This window comes from Populus nigra, chromosome 7 (assembly GCF_951802175.1).
Source record: "Populus nigra chromosome 7, ddPopNigr1.1, whole genome shotgun sequence".
In the NCBI taxonomy this organism is placed as follows: Eukaryota; Viridiplantae; Streptophyta; class Magnoliopsida; order Malpighiales; family Salicaceae; genus Populus; species Populus nigra.
The window spans coordinates 22,311,659-22,332,781 of NC_084858.1; the positions used below are offsets into that span (position 1 = coordinate 22,311,659).

At 38.4% G+C, this 21,123-nt stretch overlaps 3 protein-coding genes and 1 pseudogene across 6 annotated transcripts; 1 reads left to right on the forward strand and 3 right to left on the reverse strand.

Annotated features, from left to right (window-relative positions):
- Positions 1 to 1,722: 1,722 nt before the first annotated feature.
- Positions 1,723 to 7,710, forward strand: LOC133698702 (serine/threonine/tyrosine-protein kinase HT1-like). Of its 4 annotated transcripts, none has more exons than XM_062121728.1 (5): positions 1,723 to 3,249; positions 3,666 to 3,830; positions 4,047 to 4,502; positions 5,795 to 6,055; positions 7,397 to 7,710. In XM_062121728.1, the coding sequence occupies exons 1-4, from the start codon at positions 2,833 to 2,835 to the stop codon at positions 6,041 to 6,043; spliced, it is 1,287 nt and encodes a 428-aa protein (XP_061977712.1). In that variant the 5' UTR covers positions 1,723 to 2,832; the 3' UTR covers positions 6,044 to 6,055; positions 7,397 to 7,710. The 4 variants fall into 4 exon arrangements, with proteins under 4 accessions (XP_061977712.1, XP_061977713.1, XP_061977710.1 ...); XM_062121729.1 differs by lacking the exon at positions 7,397 to 7,710 and adding an exon at positions 6,980 to 7,377; XM_062121726.1 differs by having other exon boundaries at positions 1,724 to 3,249; positions 7,392 to 7,710.
- A 1,753-nt stretch (positions 7,711 to 9,463) lies between these two features.
- LOC133698505 (uncharacterized) lies at positions 9,464 to 10,707 on the reverse strand. The gene has a single exon (XM_062121452.1). The coding sequence runs from the start codon at positions 10,263 to 10,265 to the stop codon at positions 9,609 to 9,611; it is 657 nt and encodes a 218-aa protein (XP_061977436.1). The 5' UTR covers positions 10,266 to 10,707; the 3' UTR covers positions 9,464 to 9,608.
- Positions 10,708 to 11,219: 512 nt separating this feature from the next.
- On the reverse strand, positions 11,220 to 15,746 carry LOC133698506 (probable carboxylesterase SOBER1-like; annotated as a pseudogene).
- Positions 15,747 to 18,289: 2,543 nt separating this feature from the next.
- On the reverse strand, positions 18,290 to 19,336 carry LOC133698678 (mediator of RNA polymerase II transcription subunit 11). The gene is made up of 4 exons (XM_062121694.1): positions 19,164 to 19,336; positions 18,966 to 19,082; positions 18,678 to 18,887; positions 18,290 to 18,608 (listed from the first exon to the last, which is right to left on the reverse strand). The coding sequence occupies exons 1-3, from the start codon at positions 19,215 to 19,217 to the stop codon at positions 18,678 to 18,680; spliced, it is 381 nt and encodes a 126-aa protein (XP_061977678.1). The 5' UTR covers positions 19,218 to 19,336; the 3' UTR covers positions 18,290 to 18,608.
- Positions 19,337 to 21,123: the final 1,787 nt, after the last annotated feature.

Consider the following 21,123-nt stretch of genomic DNA (forward strand, 5'->3'; position numbering starts at 1 on the left):
AGTGTGGTAATAGAATCACTTTCAGCTCAGCCAACATGATTTTAATTAATAGGCACACAATATTATTATTGCCATTGCTACGCTCCGCCAACATTGTTGGAAATGGAAGGTATGATTTTGCAGTAGTTGTATGTATTAACACGAGGTTTAGACTCTGAACAATACATAGGTTTTTTGGATGATTTCAAGGACATATTTATCATGTCTTGGTAGGGTAGCGTATGAGTTTTAACAATTTAATAATAATGATGGTCGTAGGTCTAGTGCGACGGATCCCTTAATTTGTCATTCCTGGGCTAAGGTCAAGCTAGCTGGACTTGGCACAGAGGCGTCTGGCCTCAAACCTAAAAAGAAGAAAGATTTGAGAAGCATTGCATCTTGATCTAAGCTTATCAACAGCACCCCAGGCTTCGGGCCACTAGAAGTGATATTTGCACCTTTCTTCAAGCTGCCCAAATTGAATTGTTATCCTTTCTTATTGGTCCTGCCCCGGCGTGTTGACATCAAATGAAAGGGCGAGCTCTATTGCAAACACGTTTTGACTCCTTAGCACTATCCCAGGACCGATCCAGTCCACAATGGCAGAATAGCTGACACAGACAAGGCAAGCAGCCACCACTTGCAATAAGGATTGTATCAATCTGGGGTCGCAAATGGATTTGGCCATACACTTCCATACGAGTTGAGAAGCAACTGCGCGCATGGGCAAGAGATTTTTTCAATGACCATCCACATCAATCTTAATTGTTTCATGAGAACTGTGCAGCTAGAATAGAAAAGGAAGTAAAATTGACGAACAACTTATTTTGGCACTATGATACAAATCATAAAATCTTTTCCCTTTGTTTCTGATCAAAAGATAGGAAAGGAATACTTCTGTGTGTGAAAGAGAGTTTGAGAATTAATGAGGTGGGCAAGTCCCTTTCATTGCTTTTTGGACAACGACGTCCTTGTTGCTTAACCTTATTCTATGCTCACAGTGCCTATCCTATACACTCATGGAATACTAGTAGACTTAGCTTATAAGCCAATCATGGAGGGGAGAAGAACTCCTGCTTTGATTCTTTGATACTTGTACCACAATAAAACGAAAGAGAAGCTATACTTTTAATTAATTTGTTTTTTAAACTCCACCTCAAATTAATACAAGCTCCAATGGCTTGGAATAAAGTGGTGATCATGGGTCTGGCAAGCACGAGTACAATTCCATTATTATCCAAGGTATATGCACTTGGTCCTTTCCTTTCTTTCTTCCAAATTACGTGGGAATTTTAGGTAGAGTTAATTGAGAAGTAGCGTAATTAAATCGAAAAACATTAGCTAAAATATGAATAAAATAAAATAAAATCAGAATATGAAGTGAAATATATGTTCATCAGTATGAACTAATTATCTCGCATGCCACTTGCTAGCTAGTGGTGTTAGATGAGAAGATCTTCGCCTATGGGACGTAACATCGTTTACCGTTGCAAATCACATGCAGACTGCGAAAGCCGTTGCCAATATAGCCCTTGGCTTAGAGCCTACGTTAATTGAATTCATTTTCATATCATATCGACTGATCCATTTACAATAGAAATCCATAGTTAACTTAAATCCTAAGCCAAGAACAGTTTCAGACATCCATTACATCACCTGATCGTACTCATAAGAGACCATAACATACGAGTCTATCATCAATTATTTAACCTTCATGAGATGGTATCTGCGGTAGCAATTAATTTACAAAATACCTTTTTTTTTTTTTAATTCAGCGTAAACCGCCCGGCAAAACACGCCGTTGAATGTTTGAAAACTGTTTGTCTCTGATGAAATCTTTGTGGCGAAGACCATATCCTCCGAAAGAAGAGAACATAGTTGAGAACAGAAAGTGGTGTCAGATGGTGAATGATGCGCCACTTGTCCTATCAAGGGTTGCCCACCTGTAAATGCCACTTGTGTGAGGTACATAAATAGTAGTAATTTAAAGATGGAATCTATCCTAAAGTCTGAGTTTTTCAATATCCTAACATGGGGATGCAAGGATTTGCTTGAAGAAGTGGAGTAATGATGTTTATCAATCAGGATCATCTGATCTCATATGATGATCGAAACCCAATCTCTGCAACTGTGGCCACTTAGCATTAATGATGATAAAAAACTAAACAAGCAAGGAAGACGCAGCAGAAACAGAGGAGTTGGATTCTGTCCAGAAAAAAGCCCTCTCTCTCTCTCTCTCTCTCTCTCTCTCTCTCTGCTTCTATAGCTATCTCAAGAAACTAAAAGGCCTTTTCCTTTACTTTTGAACGGAGCAGTCACGAGACCCCCCTGAAATATTTGCTTTGAATTCATCTATCTTTCCACTGCCAAACGACCTAATCTCTTGACCCTGCCGTGAAAAACTCTCTTCTCTCTCTCTTTTTTTCCTTTTTTGCAACAATAACACCCCTGCATTTTCATGAATTTTATCTTTTCTTTACTTTCCAATTCTTCATGTCATGAAACTCCATTGCCTTTGCTTGTTTGTTTTTCAGTAGTTATATTCTCTATTTTCATCATGGAAAGTCGTCATTTGACTGGTTTTTTCATGTACTAAAAAACCTGATGAATGTGTGCATGACTGTTTCTTGTACTGTTTTTGATCAATTCATGAAAACCCATTTTTCTTTTTCAATTTTCTACAGAACCCATGTTTTTGAATCAGTTCATGCACTTTCTAAAATCAATTCACACTTTCAGGAGGAAAGCTCCTTTTGATTGTTTGTTTTGACACTTTTTTTTTGCGTCTTTCAAAAAAAAAAAACACACCCTATCTTTGGTGCTAATATCAAACACAACAAGGGAGGTTCTTCAATGGCGAGTTCATGTTTCCATGCATTTCGACTTCGAAGATCGAAGAGCAAACCATTAAAAATCTCTTCCTCGTCAAAATCCCATTCGAATTCTGAAATGGAGAACTTGGAGAGGAAGAGATTTGACAGTTTGGAGTCATGGTCAATGATTTTGGAATCTGAGAATGTAGAGACTTGGGAGGCATCAAAGGAGGACCAAGAGGAATGGACTGCTGACCTTTCGCAGTTATTTATAGGCAACAAGTTTGCCTCTGGAGCTCATAGTAGGATTTATCGTGGAATTTACAAGCAGCGAGCGGTTGCTGTCAAAATGGTGAGAATTCCAACCCAAAAGGAGGAGACTAGAGCTTTCCTTGAACAGCAGTTCAAATGTGAAGTTGCTCTGCTTTCGCGTCTCTTTCATCCCAATATAGTGCAGGTATGTGTGGTTTTGCATTCCAATTTAATTAAAAGCAAAAGAATTTATTTTTTAATTATTAATGGCTTAGTTGATGTGATTAGCATGCTAATGAATAATTAAACGTAATAATTGAATCCTGCAGCATTTCTTTGATCTCTAAACTATGAAATAGCTACTTCTTAAATTGATGGAACTGTTTCTTGCGTCTATCATGCTTGGTTTTGTGCTCCAATGTGAAAACTTTGTTAAGATTGTTTTGCATTCTTATCAATTAGATATTAGTTTTTTTTATTTATGTATTGTTTGATAAATGTAATCAGTGGTTCCTGGCACTGGCTAGATACTTCTTTTTTTTTTCTGTACAAGTGCTTGTTCTTAATTTTATAAAACAATTTTGTCTAACATGCTTAATTTTGTAATTTGATTTTGAGCAGGAAATCTTTTCCAATGTGAAAGCTTTGTTAATTAAGTGTACTTTCTTTCTCATCCTTTGTTGTCTTCAAGCTTTGGAAGATGTCATACTGGGTGACCTGATTTTTGGAAACAGCCTCAAATTTCCGCGGGACTGGCTTGATAACAACCTCATATTTCTTATCCGTGTCTGTTCTTCGTACCTCAACCTGAAGCTTTACTGATTTTGTGATCTCTCATGCTACTGATGCTTTAGAACAAAGTATAGCAGTGATCTTGATTTATTCAGTTGCCATTAGGTGGAGGAAGCATGTTCCATTAATAACTGATCTCATTGTCACTTTGTGATAGCTTATCAAAATTGGAACGTTTTATAGCAAGATGGCTAACTGCCTTCTTTACAGTTCATTGCAGCTTGTAAAAAGCCACCCGTGTACTGTATCATCACAGAGTACATGTCACAAGGAACTCTGAGGATGTATCTCAACAAGAAAGAGCCATACTCACTTTCAACAGAAACAATTCTGAGATTGGCTCTTGATATATCACGAGGAATGGAGTATCTTCATTCACAGGGAGTCATCCACAGAGACCTGAAATCAAATAATTTGCTTCTAAATGATGAAATGCGGGTTAAGGTTGCTGATTTTGGTACATCATGTCTAGAAACACAGTGCCAAGAAACCAAAGGGAACAAGGGAACCTACCGCTGGATGGCACCAGAGATGATCAAGGAGAAACATTGTTCTCGGAAAGTTGATGTGTATAGTTTTGGGATTGTGTTGTGGGAACTAACTACAGCTTTGCTTCCCTTTCAAGGAATGACCCCTGTGCAAGCTGCATTTGCTGTAGCAGAGAAGGTATGCAAATTTTTTCTGTTCACATCAACAAGCATTTGCTAATTACAAGCTTTCATTGAAAATGATTTTCCTGCATGCTTTTCTTGTTTCTTAAAGTTTGATGTTTCCATAATGAAAAATAAATACTGAACTTGAAGCAGTGGGAGCGTCCCATGTTAATCGTCTGTTTATAAGGTCAAAGAGATCTATAATCTCAGAGAAAAATCATCTAAAATGGTAAGATTGTCTCCTCTTGCATGAAAAAAATTGGCAGGAGAAGGAAAGAGATTTTATCTGTTCTTGTAGTTTAGCTATGCTTTTGATCATCTTCTAATTTCAAAATATATATCTTATTTAGGAACACATCCTTTTTGCACTCATTTTTGCTATTAAGATGATATCTGAATTTATTTGTGAAATCACTCATTGGTGAACATTGGATAACCAATACCAGTAATAATGAATAGAGGGCTCCATTTGATTTCGTATTTGTCTTTGAAGAATAACATTGGACGGTGTTGTTTTCTAGTCCTAACAAGTGAAAGTTCTGAGAGCTTAGAAGTGGTGAGAAATAACAGTTCCAGATGTAGCTATAAACAAATCACTGCAAAATGCTGGCCTTGATATGGCTATCTCTTTGATAACTACTGCGGCAGCACTTGCTTAGATTAGTGCAATTTGAAATACAAGTTTCGAAGAGTGTGTGTCACACAATGTTGATTTTCCGCTCTAGTGATCTCTATCCTTGAGGCTTGTAAACAGAATCATCTTCTTTCTTTATCTGAAACATTTTCTCCTCGGGAAGAATAGATTAATTCTGTTCTCCCCGTGATACTGTAAAAAGATTTGGGCTTCTGACTACTTGTTGGCACTACTGTTTTCAAAATTGAATGTTTTTCATCTGTCATGCGCTGTGACCTTGACAGTTAATGCTCTGTTAAATTTGTTTCAATGAAGAATCTAAATTGCAGACAAATACCATTGGTGTTAGGGGTAAGACTATGAGGTTACTGGTTAGAACTTGTACCGCTCTGTAGTACTCTGAAAGAACATTTGATCTGTGCATTCAAGAATAGGATTTGTCGGCATCAATTGAACCATGTTGAAGGCTGATAAAAACCGAACCTCATGGTTCGTCATGTTAGGGGCTATAACCATAAGAACATGACCTGATGGTCATTTGAAATATGAAGGACCTCTGCTAGGTGTAACATCCCAGAACAGCTTTTTCCCTGAAATGTAATTAATCAGAACTTGGGATAACAGGACAGCTTCACACCAGCTTTATTTAAACTAGTTTTTTTCTTTGGCAGAACGAGCGGCCTCCACTGCCTGCTAGTTGCCAGCCTGCACTTGCACACTTGATAAAGCGCTGCTGGGCAGCCAACCCATCCAAGCGACCAGATTTCAGTTACATTGTTTCTGCTTTGGAGAAGTACGATGAGTGTGTCAAAGAGGGCCTTCCTCTTACTTCACACTCGGGACTTGTCAACCGGAATGTCATTCTGGAACGCTTGAAAGGCTGTGTATCCATGAGCTCATCTGTAACTGTACATGCTTGACTCCAATTCAAGGTATTGCCATCTCTCTAGTCCTTTATAGCCATTCACTTGCACACGATGTTCTTCCAGTCATCTGAGGTTATGGTCTGGTGGAGGCATATCAATCAATAAGGTTTTTTCAATGGGTCCCAGTTTCCAACTTTGGATTGACCAAAGAAGGTTGTCTCACTTCCTAAGAACTATAATGAACGCCAAATTCTATAGGGTATAGAGTACTGGATATGGATGCTGCTGTGATGCTATAAGTTCGATAACGTGGTGTATCTATTTTGTACGTATGCTATGGACCATCCTTGGAAGCTTAAAAAAATAAACTTTATGTTTAGATCCTTCAATCATAGGCCTGGCATTAATGTATAAATAACAATGTTGTTTTCAATATTTATTAAGCTCATACATCATTGTTTTCTTTTACATCGAGGGGTCGATCTTGTGAATAAATAATTCTGCAGTTTGTATCCCGGATTTGAAGGCTTGCTTCCCTTCTAGCAGGTGAAATGTTAGGCAGGCTGGAACTATGATAGCTAGCAATCCAGTTATAGGAAACTCCACCTAATACCACCATTTTTCAACCGTAATAATTGATCATCATTTTCTATACAAATAGTAAAGTTAGGTTTAGCCCTAAATCATGATAGAAAATCGATTATGTCCAAGTAGCATCCATTAAAAATAAAAATAGTTGATACCTACAGCATTTTTGTTGCTTCTTCTTCTTTCTTTCTTTTTTGTTTTTTCTCCATGATTTTCTCATCAGTAGTCCTAGGGTAACATCATCCAAGCAGTTGTTAGTTGTTTCCCATGCGTTCTAAATAATTTCATATCCTCTAGTTTAGATTCTTTCTTTACATTACATAGTGCCGTTGCTTTTGATGACCATGTTCTGTCTCCATATTGGTCTTCTTCATAACTGTTTATTTTTTTGCTTCACTAAAGTAGTTGGGAGTTGATTTATGACCGAGAAGAGAAATAAATTAAAATCCACACAAAAAAAAGGTGGTCTATGCAGTAATGGGTTATGGTGTAAATATGCTTTTGAGTCGATTAAAGAGCCTTTTAGGCAGCTTGGTCACATGCCATTGAGAAAAGCAGGACGATATGACACTTGCAGTAGGAGCATGGGCATCATGAGTTACCCTTTTCAGAGAAGATTACAATATTTAGTTCTTCAACCTCAAATCCTAAGCATGCATGAATTTCTCAACTTTTGACTGTGATGAGACCAGAAGTTGGCTTATCCAACGAAGGAAATTGATGGAGATGCAAGCTGCTTGATCTATGAACTGTAGTAAATTATGAAGGGCTTTTTGTATGGAATGTGACCCCTCTTTGTTCCTTTGAATATAAGGCCAGAAAACCAAGTCAAAACCAGGCAGGTTAACTTATCTCAAGGTGGGTCACACACAAAAATGGGAGCAAAGATAAGCTGCGATGGAATTAGCTGCTGATAAAGGAGGTGAGGTAAATGTGGATGAGCTTCTTGTTGCTTTGTGGCCGTCGACTCTCACCGAAGTATTGACTGACTGATTCCTACCCACAGAGAGAGTCAATGTGTAACATCATGTCATCGATAGATAGATACTGCCTTGAGTATCATCGGGTCTTGTTTTACCATTTCCAAAATAAATTCAAACTTTTGATTGCAATTAACAAACACGCTTCAAAAATCACTGAGAGCCACTTGCTATGACGACTTCATGTATAATTTAATTATAAGAAAATGTTTTGAATACTTTCCGTTTTTTTTTTAAGAGTATATTTGCTGGGAAAAAATATAATTCTGATATACTGAAATTAAAAATAAAGAGATCTGAAAAGCAATACGCGGTAGTCATTTAGTATAATTTAAGGTATGGGGTGTGTGCATGTCCAGGGGAAGAGATTAGGGGCAAACACAGTGGAGGCAGAGATTCGCATTCCAGTTATAAAACTCATTGACTCGATTAGCATCAGCGTATTAAAAATAATTAAAGAAATTAAATTGAAATTACTCTAAAAACAATTTTATACGGAGAAAACAAACAGAGCTGCGGGTGCGAATATCATCAGCAAAAAAGAGACCTTTTTGACGCCATTACACAAGCCATGATGAGCTTCAGTGGGAAATGACAATTGGAATTGACTCTTGACCAGGTCCCTCGCACCATGAAATCAAGATACGTTTCTCGTTTCTCTCTTCATTACAACCCAATCATTCATGTTTCCGGTTGTTAGTTGTTGCTGGTCTATCAAGAGATGCCTCCCCACACCAAAGCTAAAATTAATATCAAGCGTGGTGTGGAATATATATATATATATATGCTTACATTGAAAAATAGTTCATGGTGGAAAAAAGGAAGGATGGTTAGGTGTGCTATCCGATATCCTTTTGATTTCTCCTTTACTGAGAAAAATATACGAAATGACTTGTCAGTAGTGGAAGGGAGGCAGCATGTTACAGACCCAGTCATCACTGCATACGAAAGGACACCATCTTAGATGGTGATTGGTGCTTCGCAACGAAGTATTGCTAGGGTTTCCAATCGGGGAGGCACCCGCTGCTAAATGCCAGTTAATTACCAGCATCAACATGCATGCATGTGGTGTAAAACTACATACCAAACCCATTAATTTCTTGGGCTCTAGGCCTGGTTCACAAGGTCCGAGGGTAGAAATTAAGAAGAAGAAGGGAATGCCACTATTGGCCATAGGGAACACCGAAAAGAGGTTTGGACGGGAGTGGTGACACGAATGGTGGGGATTAGGGTGGCCTGACCTCTTTTCTTCTCGTTTTTTTTTTTAGAAAAAGAGATCCATCCATTCAAGGCAATAACCATTAATTACAGACCATGCATTTCCCTTTGCTTTAATCGAAGATTTCTTTTGGCATGCTTTGGCCGACCTCGATTACGACGATGACACCTACTTATTCCATTCCGTTCCCACCAGCAAGGCAAACATCACCCACTCACACCGCCTAGCTAGCAGCTACCTATAAAGCTCTCTTCATTGATTGGAGGCTTTTATTAATCACTCACGGAATCACACTTGCCCTAGCATCTCTGCCATCAGCACACAATTTACAAACTTGGAAACCATTTGCCAAGGCATGCCTCTCCAGGTTAAATTTCATGGATTTGCATGCCGTTTTTGGGTGAAAACTCTCTAAATGTAATGGTAAAAAAGGAAGAGGGTTGATTCTCGAATCGTTTTCCTCTTAAATCAAATTCTTGAATGTTGAATGGAGCAGTGAACTCCAAGATTAATATTAAGCATTAATTAACAAAAACTACTAATACCAATGAGAACCACCACCTAACTTGATCAAGTAAATCAGAAGGCTAGCTAGATAAAGATGTAGTATGTGAATTCGCTAGGAAAAAAAACCATCAAAATTGTTGATGGGTTCAGAACTAAGCCACCATATTTGTACACTATAAATTAGAAAAAAGATGGGAAATTAAAACAACAAGAAGAAGAACCTTCCCTTTATGATCTTACATTGAAATGTCAGAAAAGTAGCCTGCAGGTTCTACGACAAATCAAATCCACCAGGCCTTTTCCATTTTTGTTTCGATCTAATTCACTAACCCAAAACACCCCAAATCCTCTCCCCGATGAAGCTCACCAGCCTCCTGACAGACCCCTTCTCTGTCCCTTCCTCACCATCACCACCAACTCCACTCCCACCACTACCACTGCTATTTCCATCCACTGAATCAGACTCATCCAGCTGCTTGTCCTTCATTCGCAACTCTGGCCTCTTGATCAACTCACCAGAACCTCGACTGTTTCCCTTCCTTTTCCTGTCTTTCCTGTTCTTGTTGCCGCTTGTAGCACTACTCTTACCTTGTTTCAATAACCAATCCTCAAAAGCATCAATAATCTCATGAATGAGCTGCCGGTTAGGAGACGAGTCCCATCTAATCCAATAACTCATGTAGCACCTAAAACAATCACAGTTGAACATAGGAGGGTGGTCATGACTGCTGCTGCTGCTGCTGCTCTTGGTGTAAGAAGTTGTCTTTTGGTTACAACTACTCTTGCGGCTATTAATATTGGACCAGTTGCTGTAGAAGATATTGTTATTGCCTGAGCAGGAGATAAGATAGGCCAAGACCTCTCTGTCCTCTGGGGAGAGAGCAGCTGTGAGGGCAAGGATGGTGACCGGAAGAAAGGACAGGTGGTCTGATATTACTGGCGTTGATGGATGCACCTTGCCTTTACGGTATAGCTTCTTCATAGCTGATACGCTGGATAGAATGGATGCTGTGGGAGGGGAGGGGAGGGGAGCAGAGAAGGGAGGGGGGTTATCTAGCAGAGGCAAAGACTGGAAGTTAAAAGACCTTGAAAAGATGAAGGGGAGAGGTTATTATAAAACACCCTCACACACTATGATAGCATAGGGGTTGGTGACATAGTTTTGGAGGGACATGAGGAGTACAAGTTAGTGTGTGGGCAGTGCTATATATTTGTCAGATGAAGGAGAGAGGTACTGTCTTCGGTACTCCGAGTTTGAGTGAATCATAAGACAGAAAGTAAGCAGCAAGTACTGATGTGATGGGACCTTGCCTTTGGTTCCTGTCTACTCCCTTCAATGTCCCTCTATACACGCCACTTTTCAATTAATTGGAGTTGGTGGCATTGATGGTCAGATTAGGGCTAATTTTTCTTTAAAAAAAACTAAAAACTAACTCAAATTCTAAGTAAGTCACGTGACATGCTCACCTGTTGTCACTTTTATACGTACCAACAAATAATTTTCACCCTCCTTCTGCGTGTACCATTCGCGTCCACAACAGAAAAATCTGAGCCTACTAGCCGTGACGTGTGTATCACTTTGAATTATGCTCGTTTGGAAATAATTTTTACACGTATGCAAGTTTGGAAAAAAAAAAAAACTCCTATCTTAACTTTACCTTATCTGGGCTTAAACTTTTTGGACGGTTTGACCATGTTCGAATTTTTTTTAATTTTTTTTTATGGTTTATTAAGTGATAACAAGCTTCCATGAAATTTGTTGACAGCCGAGTCTTGGATTGGTGAGTCCTTCGCGTTTTGCACTTCCATAGTCTTGGCATAACAGTTTGACCGCAAGCTCTAATTGGGGCCAGCTTATCAATTCCCTCCTGCCTTCCATGCAAGTCCATCCCTGAGCAGGATTGTTTCACTACAGTTCAGTTCAATTGGAGCATGATTCAATTCAAGCCACTAACTTGCGTTCCCCTTTTATTTTATGACCCCGTCAACCCACAAAAGTCGACGGAAGAAAAGTTTGAAGAAATACAGCATCCACCATCAGTAAATGAAAATGCTCAGAATGTTTCCGTAGTTGACTGCTTCAAACTGGAATCATTTTGCCACAACATGCATAATATCTCATCCCCCCCCCCCCCCCCCCCAAAACATGTGACAGGCTCTCCTAAAGGTCCTAGACCTATGACAGTAAACGTATGCAAGTCCAACAGTACCCAAAGTTCTATGAAGAACTTGGCAGACGAGTCTTGATCCACGATTCCAGGTATTTTAACTCCTCGTTGCTTATTGACTGACCAGGACCAGGATAAACCAGTACAATTTCGGATAACCAAGGTTTTCATGCATTGAATGATTACAAACAGAAAAATTTGAGAGATCAAGATATATCACCTTAAACTCGCAGCTTATACCAGCTTGTTCAAGGAAACGAGGCCTTGTTTGTCCAGCTTCAAACAAAACTGTTCGCTCAGCCATTCATGCAACCACGGAATCGGTGTCTGCACGCAGTTGAAAGCTGGATTAATCTTATGAAATCCAAGAAGTGATATTCCTAATTACAAGTCAATTGGATAGCGATACACGTTGTAACTAAGATCAAGGTAGCTGGCAATACGATGACAGAAATATGATATTCCTATCACAGAAATATGATGACAGCAGTGGAAACCATATTAGAATAGAATTCTGGGGAATCAACATTTTCCAACTCTGAGATTTGATAGCACTTGTGTTTATCGCTGGAAGTACCCTCTTTGCATCTGCTGAAATCTGTTCCATGATAGAAGAATTAAAGGGAACCCATCCACTGAAGACTGCGCCACCTCCTAAAGTTTTTGGGTACAGCAAAACACTAGTCAAGGTCAAGGCACCTGTAAGACGTTAGAATCTGAGAGTCCCCCAAAAAAAACAAAATCATTTTTCAAAGTGGTGTCGGTAAAGAGACCTCCTTGGCTAAATCCACACACAAATACATTCTCAGGATTTGTCCCAGCAGCTATTTCCTTGTCTATTATTGCATGCACATTCCGAACAGCTTTCAACGAACCGCTTTCATATTTTGGAGAATCCTGAAGGATGTTGAAAAAACAAACTTAACTACAACACACAAAATCCGCAACTTATCTGTTATGGCATCAAAAGCAACCAGCATTTTCATCTTGGATATTTGAGGAAAGTACTGTAAGGATCGTCTCAAGATTTGAGTAAAAAGAAAATGGATAAATAAACTATTGTGTTTCTTTATCACGCAACATCGCATAAGGCTTGCATAACTTATTCCATAAATGGGTACTCTGTGAGTGTATCATCCCAGCACAGAATTTAGTATTTTAAAACAGAAACAAACAAAGAAACAAAAGATATTATAGGCATTAATATAGGGGCAATAATTCAATCAAGCTGCAGCTACAATATCAAAAGATCATAGGTCAATTCTTTCAGTATCAGAAGATTAAGATAATTTGGCCTGCGAACAATCAAAAGTTGATGCAGAAACACCAGGCAGCAACAATATACAAGCTTATCACAGAAATGCTATACAAAGAGTTTCCAGCTTATTTAGGAAAAGATGGAGAGTTGGCTGGTTATACATAAGAAGAAGAACAATAGGCGGAAGACACATTTGCTTTCACTACTAGCAAATTTGCAGAAATCAAGGAAAAGAAATATCCAACCACAAGAATTAACAATAAATCCATTGTGAACACCATTTATTTCCAGCAAAAAAACAAAGTGTTTTCCAATGCAAAGGTTAAATGTTACAAGATAAGACAGAAGAATTGGGATCAAGAAGAGACCAATCTGAAAAGATGTAGAAAACTTTCTTACAGCTGTCACAGGTATCTTGTGGATGTCAAACCATGATGGCATTTTAGCGCCATCTACAAGGACAAGCCAGAGACTACTTAGTAGAGAACTGGGTTGCATGAAGCAAGAAATTTGAAAATATCTCACTGTTAAAATGAACAACTTGTAAGGTTGCATACACAATGAGCTCATCTATTGGTATACATGAATAAAAATTAAAAATTTTGAAAAGAAGGGGGCAAGGGTACATTAAGCAACCAAAAGAAGGAAATTAGGAAGATTAATATGATCTGAAACTCTATAATCAATAAACCACATATATGGGCACTATGTTAAAACCTGTTTCACCCAAAAAACAAAAGGGGATTATAAATTGGAGATAAAAGTGACCAAAAACAATGAAGGTGGAGGTAAATCAAATACATCAATATTTAAGAGTGGTAATCCACCTGATTGTTCTGAAAAATCATAAAGCAGAAAAATAAAGTAACAAAAACAGAGCAACAAAAAAGAAAGACACACAGAAAGTACCACACGATATGATTTTCTTGAACCCTTAATGAAGAATTAATTTGTTTCTGGGAAATCACAGCAATGAATCTGATCCAATGTCCTATGTAATCTTCACAGTACCTAAAACGAAAGAAGGTTCCCCGGTGACATCTTTTTCCACTAACTCTTCTTGTTAGGTTCAATTTGTGCTCTCCATTTGTTACGATTAAAACAACCACCTACAAGTAAATTGATAAAAGACATGGCATTTCCAGACTTTTCACTTCTCGTCCTTGTCAAATCCCCACCAAATTCCAACATTCTAATGAATCAGTATCGACAACGATAAATATTGTATATCACGCCATTCATCTGATGACATTCCTAATTGATAAGCGATTGGTAACAAACAGAATTAAACCATTGGTAATGAAACAGCAACAACACCAATTGGGAGTTATCCCCTCGAGGAAGAAAAGGCAGCTGTTAGAGGCCAGGGTTCGAATCTAAGAGAAATTCTAGAGAATGTGTGCTGCCCAGAGATTTTCTTGCCTTTCTCCTCCATAACCAGCCTAACCATTTTGAACAAACATGCAACAGCTATTTCAAACAATTTTGCACACACATAGAGTTCAGCAAATTTCTCATATAAAGCCCTATGAAAATATTATTCAAAACCACATAAAGAGGGAACCACGAAAAAGCAAATCAATTCCTTAGAATGCAAAAAACCCCAAACCCATAACAATGATCGAGTTGTCTAACTATAAAATCCATTCAAATCACCAGTCAGAGATTAGCTGAATTGAACAAGCCCTGACCTCAATTATCCCTAACTAAATGAAATAGTTACTCTTTAACTAAATCACCGAAATTAATAAGATTGTAAGAAAAACAACAAACAGTCACATGATTATACAAGGCATGTAAGCATAAGAGGAACTAAACCAAATAACCAATACCCAAAAGTGATGAGCCATATAATTGGCATGACCAATCACAAAACAGATTGATTGTGACAAAACAGTGTAAAGAATAAAAAGGGAAGGACCAGCATAAAGTACCACATGATGTGATATTCTTAAACTCTTAGTGAATTGTGCCATTAAATTGGTTTGTTTCAGGTGACTCGCTGCATTCTATCTGCTGATTCAATGTGCAGTCCAATCTCAAATTCCAAAAGCAATGAATCTTGTGCATTACTGAAAACTCAGAGCACTAAAATAGACTTCTCATGATTTCCTTTCACACTAATTCTTTTTGGTAGCTTCACCTTATGCTTTCTCTTCCCTGCCACCAAACTAACAGCTCATAAATTGACTAAAAGACATCAAATTTCCAACCTTCTATCTTCCACTCCCTGTGAATCCTCAACCAATATTAAAAAATGCTAGCATACTCTACCTCACAAGTTCACAGAATCATTCTAAGTTAATTCACAAGCAATTGACCACGATCCTCTGCCATTATCAGTCTAGAAAATACAAACGCTATCAGCTAATAAGGGCCTGTAAAAATATTTTCAACAGATTAGAGATCAATCAAAAAGAAAGAAAGAAAAAAATCGATGTCACTCATAACAATGAAGGCCCAATAACTAAAAAAGTTCACTCAGATTCACCAATACCAGCAGAAACCATCAAACTAGATTAAATCTGAACTCTACAACTAATAATAACAAAAACAGACTCTGGATTTGTTTCCTAGAGGTTATCAGTTTGAATCTCGTTAATTTTAAAATATGTAGAATTAGTTAAATTTCACATAAGTCATTAATTAAAAAAAATAATATATGATGATAATGCATGTAAGAATATGGTGTGGGGCTTACATTGCAGGAGACAGGGGAAATGGGAGCAGAAGGGAAAGACCATTTGGTGGTACGAAATTCAGGACAAGTAAAGAGAGTCTTGATGAGTACATTGGCAGGGCCCGAGTCACCCAGTCCATGAAGCCATGGTACAAAGCGACGAGAAGCAGCCATGGTTTGAGAAGAGGAAGACGAAGAAGAAGAAGAAATATGGGTTTTTGGGCTGGACCTGCTATGAAGAATACAGCAGTGCTCAAGAGGAGGGTCAATGAAAAAATTGCTATTGGCCTTCTTCTTGTTGTCAGTGTCAGCAGAAGCTGGTGCATTGTTTTTGGTCTTCCATGGTGACCCAAACTTAACGGCTGCATCCGTTAAGCATTTTTCTCTCCAAATTTATTATTTTCCATAGTTATAAAAATCTGTATTTAAATTAAAAGTTTAGATGATATGATTAATTAGTTTTTTATATAATAAAAATAACCATAAATGATTAAATTTTCTTTTCTATTCCTACCAAAACAAAAAACCCTCCATCACTACTTCGCTAAAAAAAAGCGCACATATTCAGAGGGAATCCATCACGTCGAGGGGGTGAAGATGTGTTTAGTTGAGTCCAAAAACCGTTATGGTTAGCATGCTATTTGGACCATGGTTGCATACGAAGAAGCGACAAGGGCTTGGAGCTTTTAGAGAAGAATATTCGGGTCTCATGATTGATGCCGTAGGAACTCACCGAGCTTGAAGAGACAACCTGGCTGCAACCAAAGCTGAATGCACTTGCATCAAAGGTGTCTCCATTTTTTTCTTTTTTCTCTGTTGTGTAATAGTTTGGGCTATTAGAACCCTTTCTGGACCGAGCAAGATCCTCACTGGGTCGATGTGCCATGGTCTTCTTGCTATACACTCACTCTGCCCCAACAACGAAACCAGTCCTATGGGTTCACTCTCACCAGTTTACAATTTATCAAGGCCCCTGAGATTTATTAACTATTAAGCCTTCTAATGAAGAGAAGTACCCATTTCATTTTTTAGGTTGAGAGAGGCACCCAACTAGTGACTGCATGTAGAGGTGAGCAAAAAACCGATAAATCGATTAAATCGAGAAAATCAGAAAAAAATAACTGAAAAAATCAAACCGAAAAAAAAAACCGAATTAACCGATTAAAAAATCACAAAAAAATTCTGGTTCGGTTACGTTTCGGTTTCTAAAGTCTGAAACCGATTGAACCGAACCGAACCGGTTCAACCAGCACCACTTAAAAAAAAAACAACTATAAATAGAATATTTTCTAACCCTAAATAACATTTACCCATCAGCCGCCCCCCTCCCCTCCCCTCCCTTCTCTGCATATCTCATTTCTCACTTTACTCTCCACATTGATTTTTCTCCTCTCCCTCTACCATCTACGAGACTTTTGTCTTGCTGTGGCTTCTTCCTGGAAAGCACAGGTTCTTGAGAAAGCATAGATTAATCAACAATGACTTTGTTTGTTTTTGTTGGATCTGGTGGATGGAACCCCGATCCTCTCTCTCATTTTCTTGTTGTTTCTTGTTCTTCCCCTCTCTGGTTTTTGGGTTTTCCCTTTGTTTGTTTTTGTTGGATTTGGTGGATGGAACCCCGATCCTCTCTTTCCTTTTCTTGTTGTTTCTTGTTCTTCCCCTCTCTGGTTTTTGGGTTTTCCCTTTGTTGGATCTGGTGATGAGTTTTCTTAACATTAATGACGCATCGTGGGGTGAAGAAAACTGAAATAAAATAGGATTTGTGGTAGACAACCAGATCTATAATGTGGATTGGATTTGGTTGTGTTGATGGTTCTAATAGAGGCCAACATTTATTTTTCTTTTTTAGGCGGGTTCTTATATTCCAGAGGAGGAAGAGGATGAACAGTGTTGGTAGAGGACCATTGGGTTTGAACCGGTTTGGAATGGAAAAAAACCGAACCGAACCGAACCGAAATTAATCGGTTTGAACCGGTTTTCGGTTCGGTTCAAAAAATTAAAAAAAATAATTCAGTTTGGTTGTTTATTTTGGTTTAAAACCGGACCGAACCGGAAATGCTCAGCCCTAACTGCATGCATCCATCCATACAACAAAGGCCTCGAGCAATCGAGTCTGGCTTTCTACAAGATGGGCTGGATGACTAACCTTATCAAGACGGTTTCGCACCTACATACAAAAGGGCCTTCTGATATTTCAAAATGCCATGTGAGTTTTGATGTAACGCGTGCTCTGCTCCATGAAATGGGTGTTGACACGAAAAAAAGGGGTACCAAAACGGGCTCACCTTGCTCCATGAAATGAATACGCAGATATAAGCAAGTTTCAGAGCTATTCTGCTGATAGAAACAAACATGTGACAGCGCAAACGTAGCATATCTCTTGGATGGTTACAAAACTTGGCTCACCAAATACTAGCTTTCATTTTCTTAAATCCAAACACCAACAATCTCCGGCCCATGATTTGCAGCGGCTGCAACAAGGCCATAAAGCTATTTCTTGCAGAGCGATAACTGCAACCGAAAAGGTTTCATCGTCCGCATTGTGATCCCCAATCTCATTTTCTTAGAACCCAAACACCAACAATCTCCAGCTAGCCCCATGATTTGCAAAAGGTTTTATCATGTGCATTGTCCCCCTCCCCCCACCGTGCGTGTCAGCTCAGAGCAGCCCCACACTTAACTGGAATTACATCTAAATGCTGGGGAGTCCTAAAGTCGTCAATTTGTTGTTACTACATAGAGTATTAGAGAATATTGAGAAAAGGATAATTGAATGACAATCATCATTAGTTAATTTACACTCTTTAGCTATTTGTATAAACAAATGATTCTTATATTCAAATGGACAACCAAAAGAACCGGGAAAGACAAGGTGAGCTTGCTTGAAAAATTTAGGCAACTCGAAAAATCAATATCAGAAATGGAATAGATAAATAAATGAGTACACGCCAATAATGTATGAAAAAAGCTCATTAGTCTATCGAGGAGCTAGCACATATGTCTAAGATGAAAACTTACAGTAAAGTGGATAGATAGATGAAGAAAATTTAAACAGGAGGTTTAGATAAGGTGGCAGTAACAAAAGAACAAGGGTGATTGTTTGACAACATTGAGACCCCACATGTGAAGTAGCTGATGATCAAGAAACAATCAGCATAGTCAAAGGCACATGCTTACAGATATTGGAAAAACCAGAAAGTAGAATCTCCTCTCCAAGACCTGCAAAATAAAGATTGCATTGAGGGAAAGAAGCAAGTAAAGGTGAGAGCCCAGGGAGATAGAGAGTACCTAGAAATCCATGGGAGAGGAAGCAGTAGAATCATGGGCATGGTGGTATTGAGGAGTGATAGTTTGGGTGATGAGATCCAATTGAGAAAGGATGTGTTCCAATTTGCTGAGACAGATTTCATTAGAGATTCTACAAGTGTAATCACTCTTCTCGAAGGGACGATACTCACAAGCACTTTTTATTTCATTCCTCAAAGTAAACTGAATATCCTGCTCGTTACAGCAATTAAATTATAATAATTGAAAGAAAATAAATTTTAAAAAAAAGAGAGGAAGAAGGTGTTAGACCTTGATCATTTGCATGAAGTCACGGCAATGATTGTTGATGAATTCTTTTCGAGGACCTGTTGGATTTGAAAGCTCATCCATTACTGCTCCTGCTACCTCCAAAACCCTAACCACTGTCTGTTGCCCCCATCCAAAACAAATAACTAATCTCTGCTAACCAGATTTCAAGTCGTCAAATCAATTAAACAAATAAATTACCTTTTCGACGTTTTGAAGGCGCTGCAGAGATGTGTTTTGCGTCTGGGAATCCATTGCTGTGTGCTCCCTTGCGATAGATAGTCCACTCCTCGCTTCTTTTCTGTCCTCCTTTCTCTCTCTCTTCCTCTAGTCTCTCCCTAGGAGGAGGGGCCCGCAGATTGATAAAATAGCCTGCTTTATTTATATTTATAGGGAACTCATAAACGACGTCGGCTGAGGGTATTTTGTGAATGTTGTTTAATTGGTTGGGCCAAGGGAAGGAAAAGTAAAAGGAGGAAGCGCTGATGACTGCTGTCTACTCTAGACGAGATGAAGTCGGCCGGCAGGTATGGGTAGGCCATTGAACAGGGAAGGCAAGCAATGCGGCAATATATTTCTTTCTTCGGTCCACCAAATAATTTGAAATATAGAACAGGATTCTGTGGGTTTTGATTTACAAAATGAATCCAGGAGGGATGGCATTGGATATTCATGCTACCACAACAACTGAATTATGAATTGCGAATGAGCCTTCATTGGAAAATCTTGAATTTTATTCGTGATTATGATTGGATAGGAGGAATACGATACCTTTCTGGGAATCTATCAGTGCTGGTTAATATAAAATGGGGAACCTCCAGAAATTAAATGGAAGATGTGGTATTTATTATTCAGTGAAATGCAATGGATTTTTTAACAAAGAAGAAACGTAGCAGAGGAGAATTCTGTTTTGGATTTTTAAGCTTGTTCTTTATCGAAAATAACCTTGGTATTCATAGCAGAAAATACTAAAAAGAAGGAAGAAGATACTCCTCCTATCAACTTGATTGGGTTTGATGAATAGATCTCCATCAACACTGGAAAGATGAGAGATAAGTTGGGCAAGGCACCAGATTGCCCCATTCAAGCTCCTCTCATCTCCTAGGAATAATACCACCACCATGCACATCACTTGTGTTTCGTAATTGAAAAATTATGGCTCGTCTTGAATTTCCCACTTCCATTTCTATATCTTTTGTGATCAAATCTTGTGCTGTAAATCTTTCTATGGGAGCAACAAGCATGTGCCAAATCAGTAGAAAAATACAGGAAGCAGAGCTTGAATTCTTTAATTAATGAATCATTTTAGCTATTGCCATTAAAGATTTATAACCACTTCTACATCTCCAGGCATGATTACTTTTCTGAGGCAGAAGCTGCGGTTGCAAAGGAATAATCTTACTTTGAATCTCCTGTAAGGAAGCCACTCTGCCTTCTCGCAAGGCTTGGTTTAGCTGTGATTTGGACACGGCAATTGGTAAGTGGAAGAAGATTTCGTTGTGCTTTTTAAAGCCATGATAACCACAAGTGCTATCTGTTGCTTATTTCCTTTTCAGTGAATAACTTGCAGTTCTTATTAGTTTGAGCAACTGTAAAATCTTACTTCGTAAATTGCTCTTCAATCGTTCAATTTTTGTTGTCCCTGGAGTCGCATAGGTTCAACCAGCTATCATCGTCTATCTAGCATGCCTTCCAATAATAAAAACGGATTGAGATCATCTCCTGCTCCCTTCATGTATTTTTAATTAAAATCGTTGAATTCAATACATACATGAAATTAAAAGGAAAAAAAAATTAATAGAAAAAACCTCTCACTGGCTCATGCATTGATTGATCAATAACAAGAAAGAGATCTATAGAAGTAGAAATGTAATAAAGATCCACCAGTAGCTTTTCCTTAAATTTAGACCGCCTGTGCGCACATCAGTCCTGCCTGCATCAATCCAAGTTTTACCAAGCAGTTACACGGATGAAATTCATGGTGGTTGGTCTAGAAACCAGAAACCACCACGTTCATAGATCAATCCTAACATCACTTTCAAGTTTAGAAAAAGTAGTCATTAACATTATGTTTGGAACAGAAGATTCAATCGACTATCGTTTTACCTTTGGGCATACAAAACCACAAGTCTCAAATGACATTTCAAGAAAACCAGAAAAA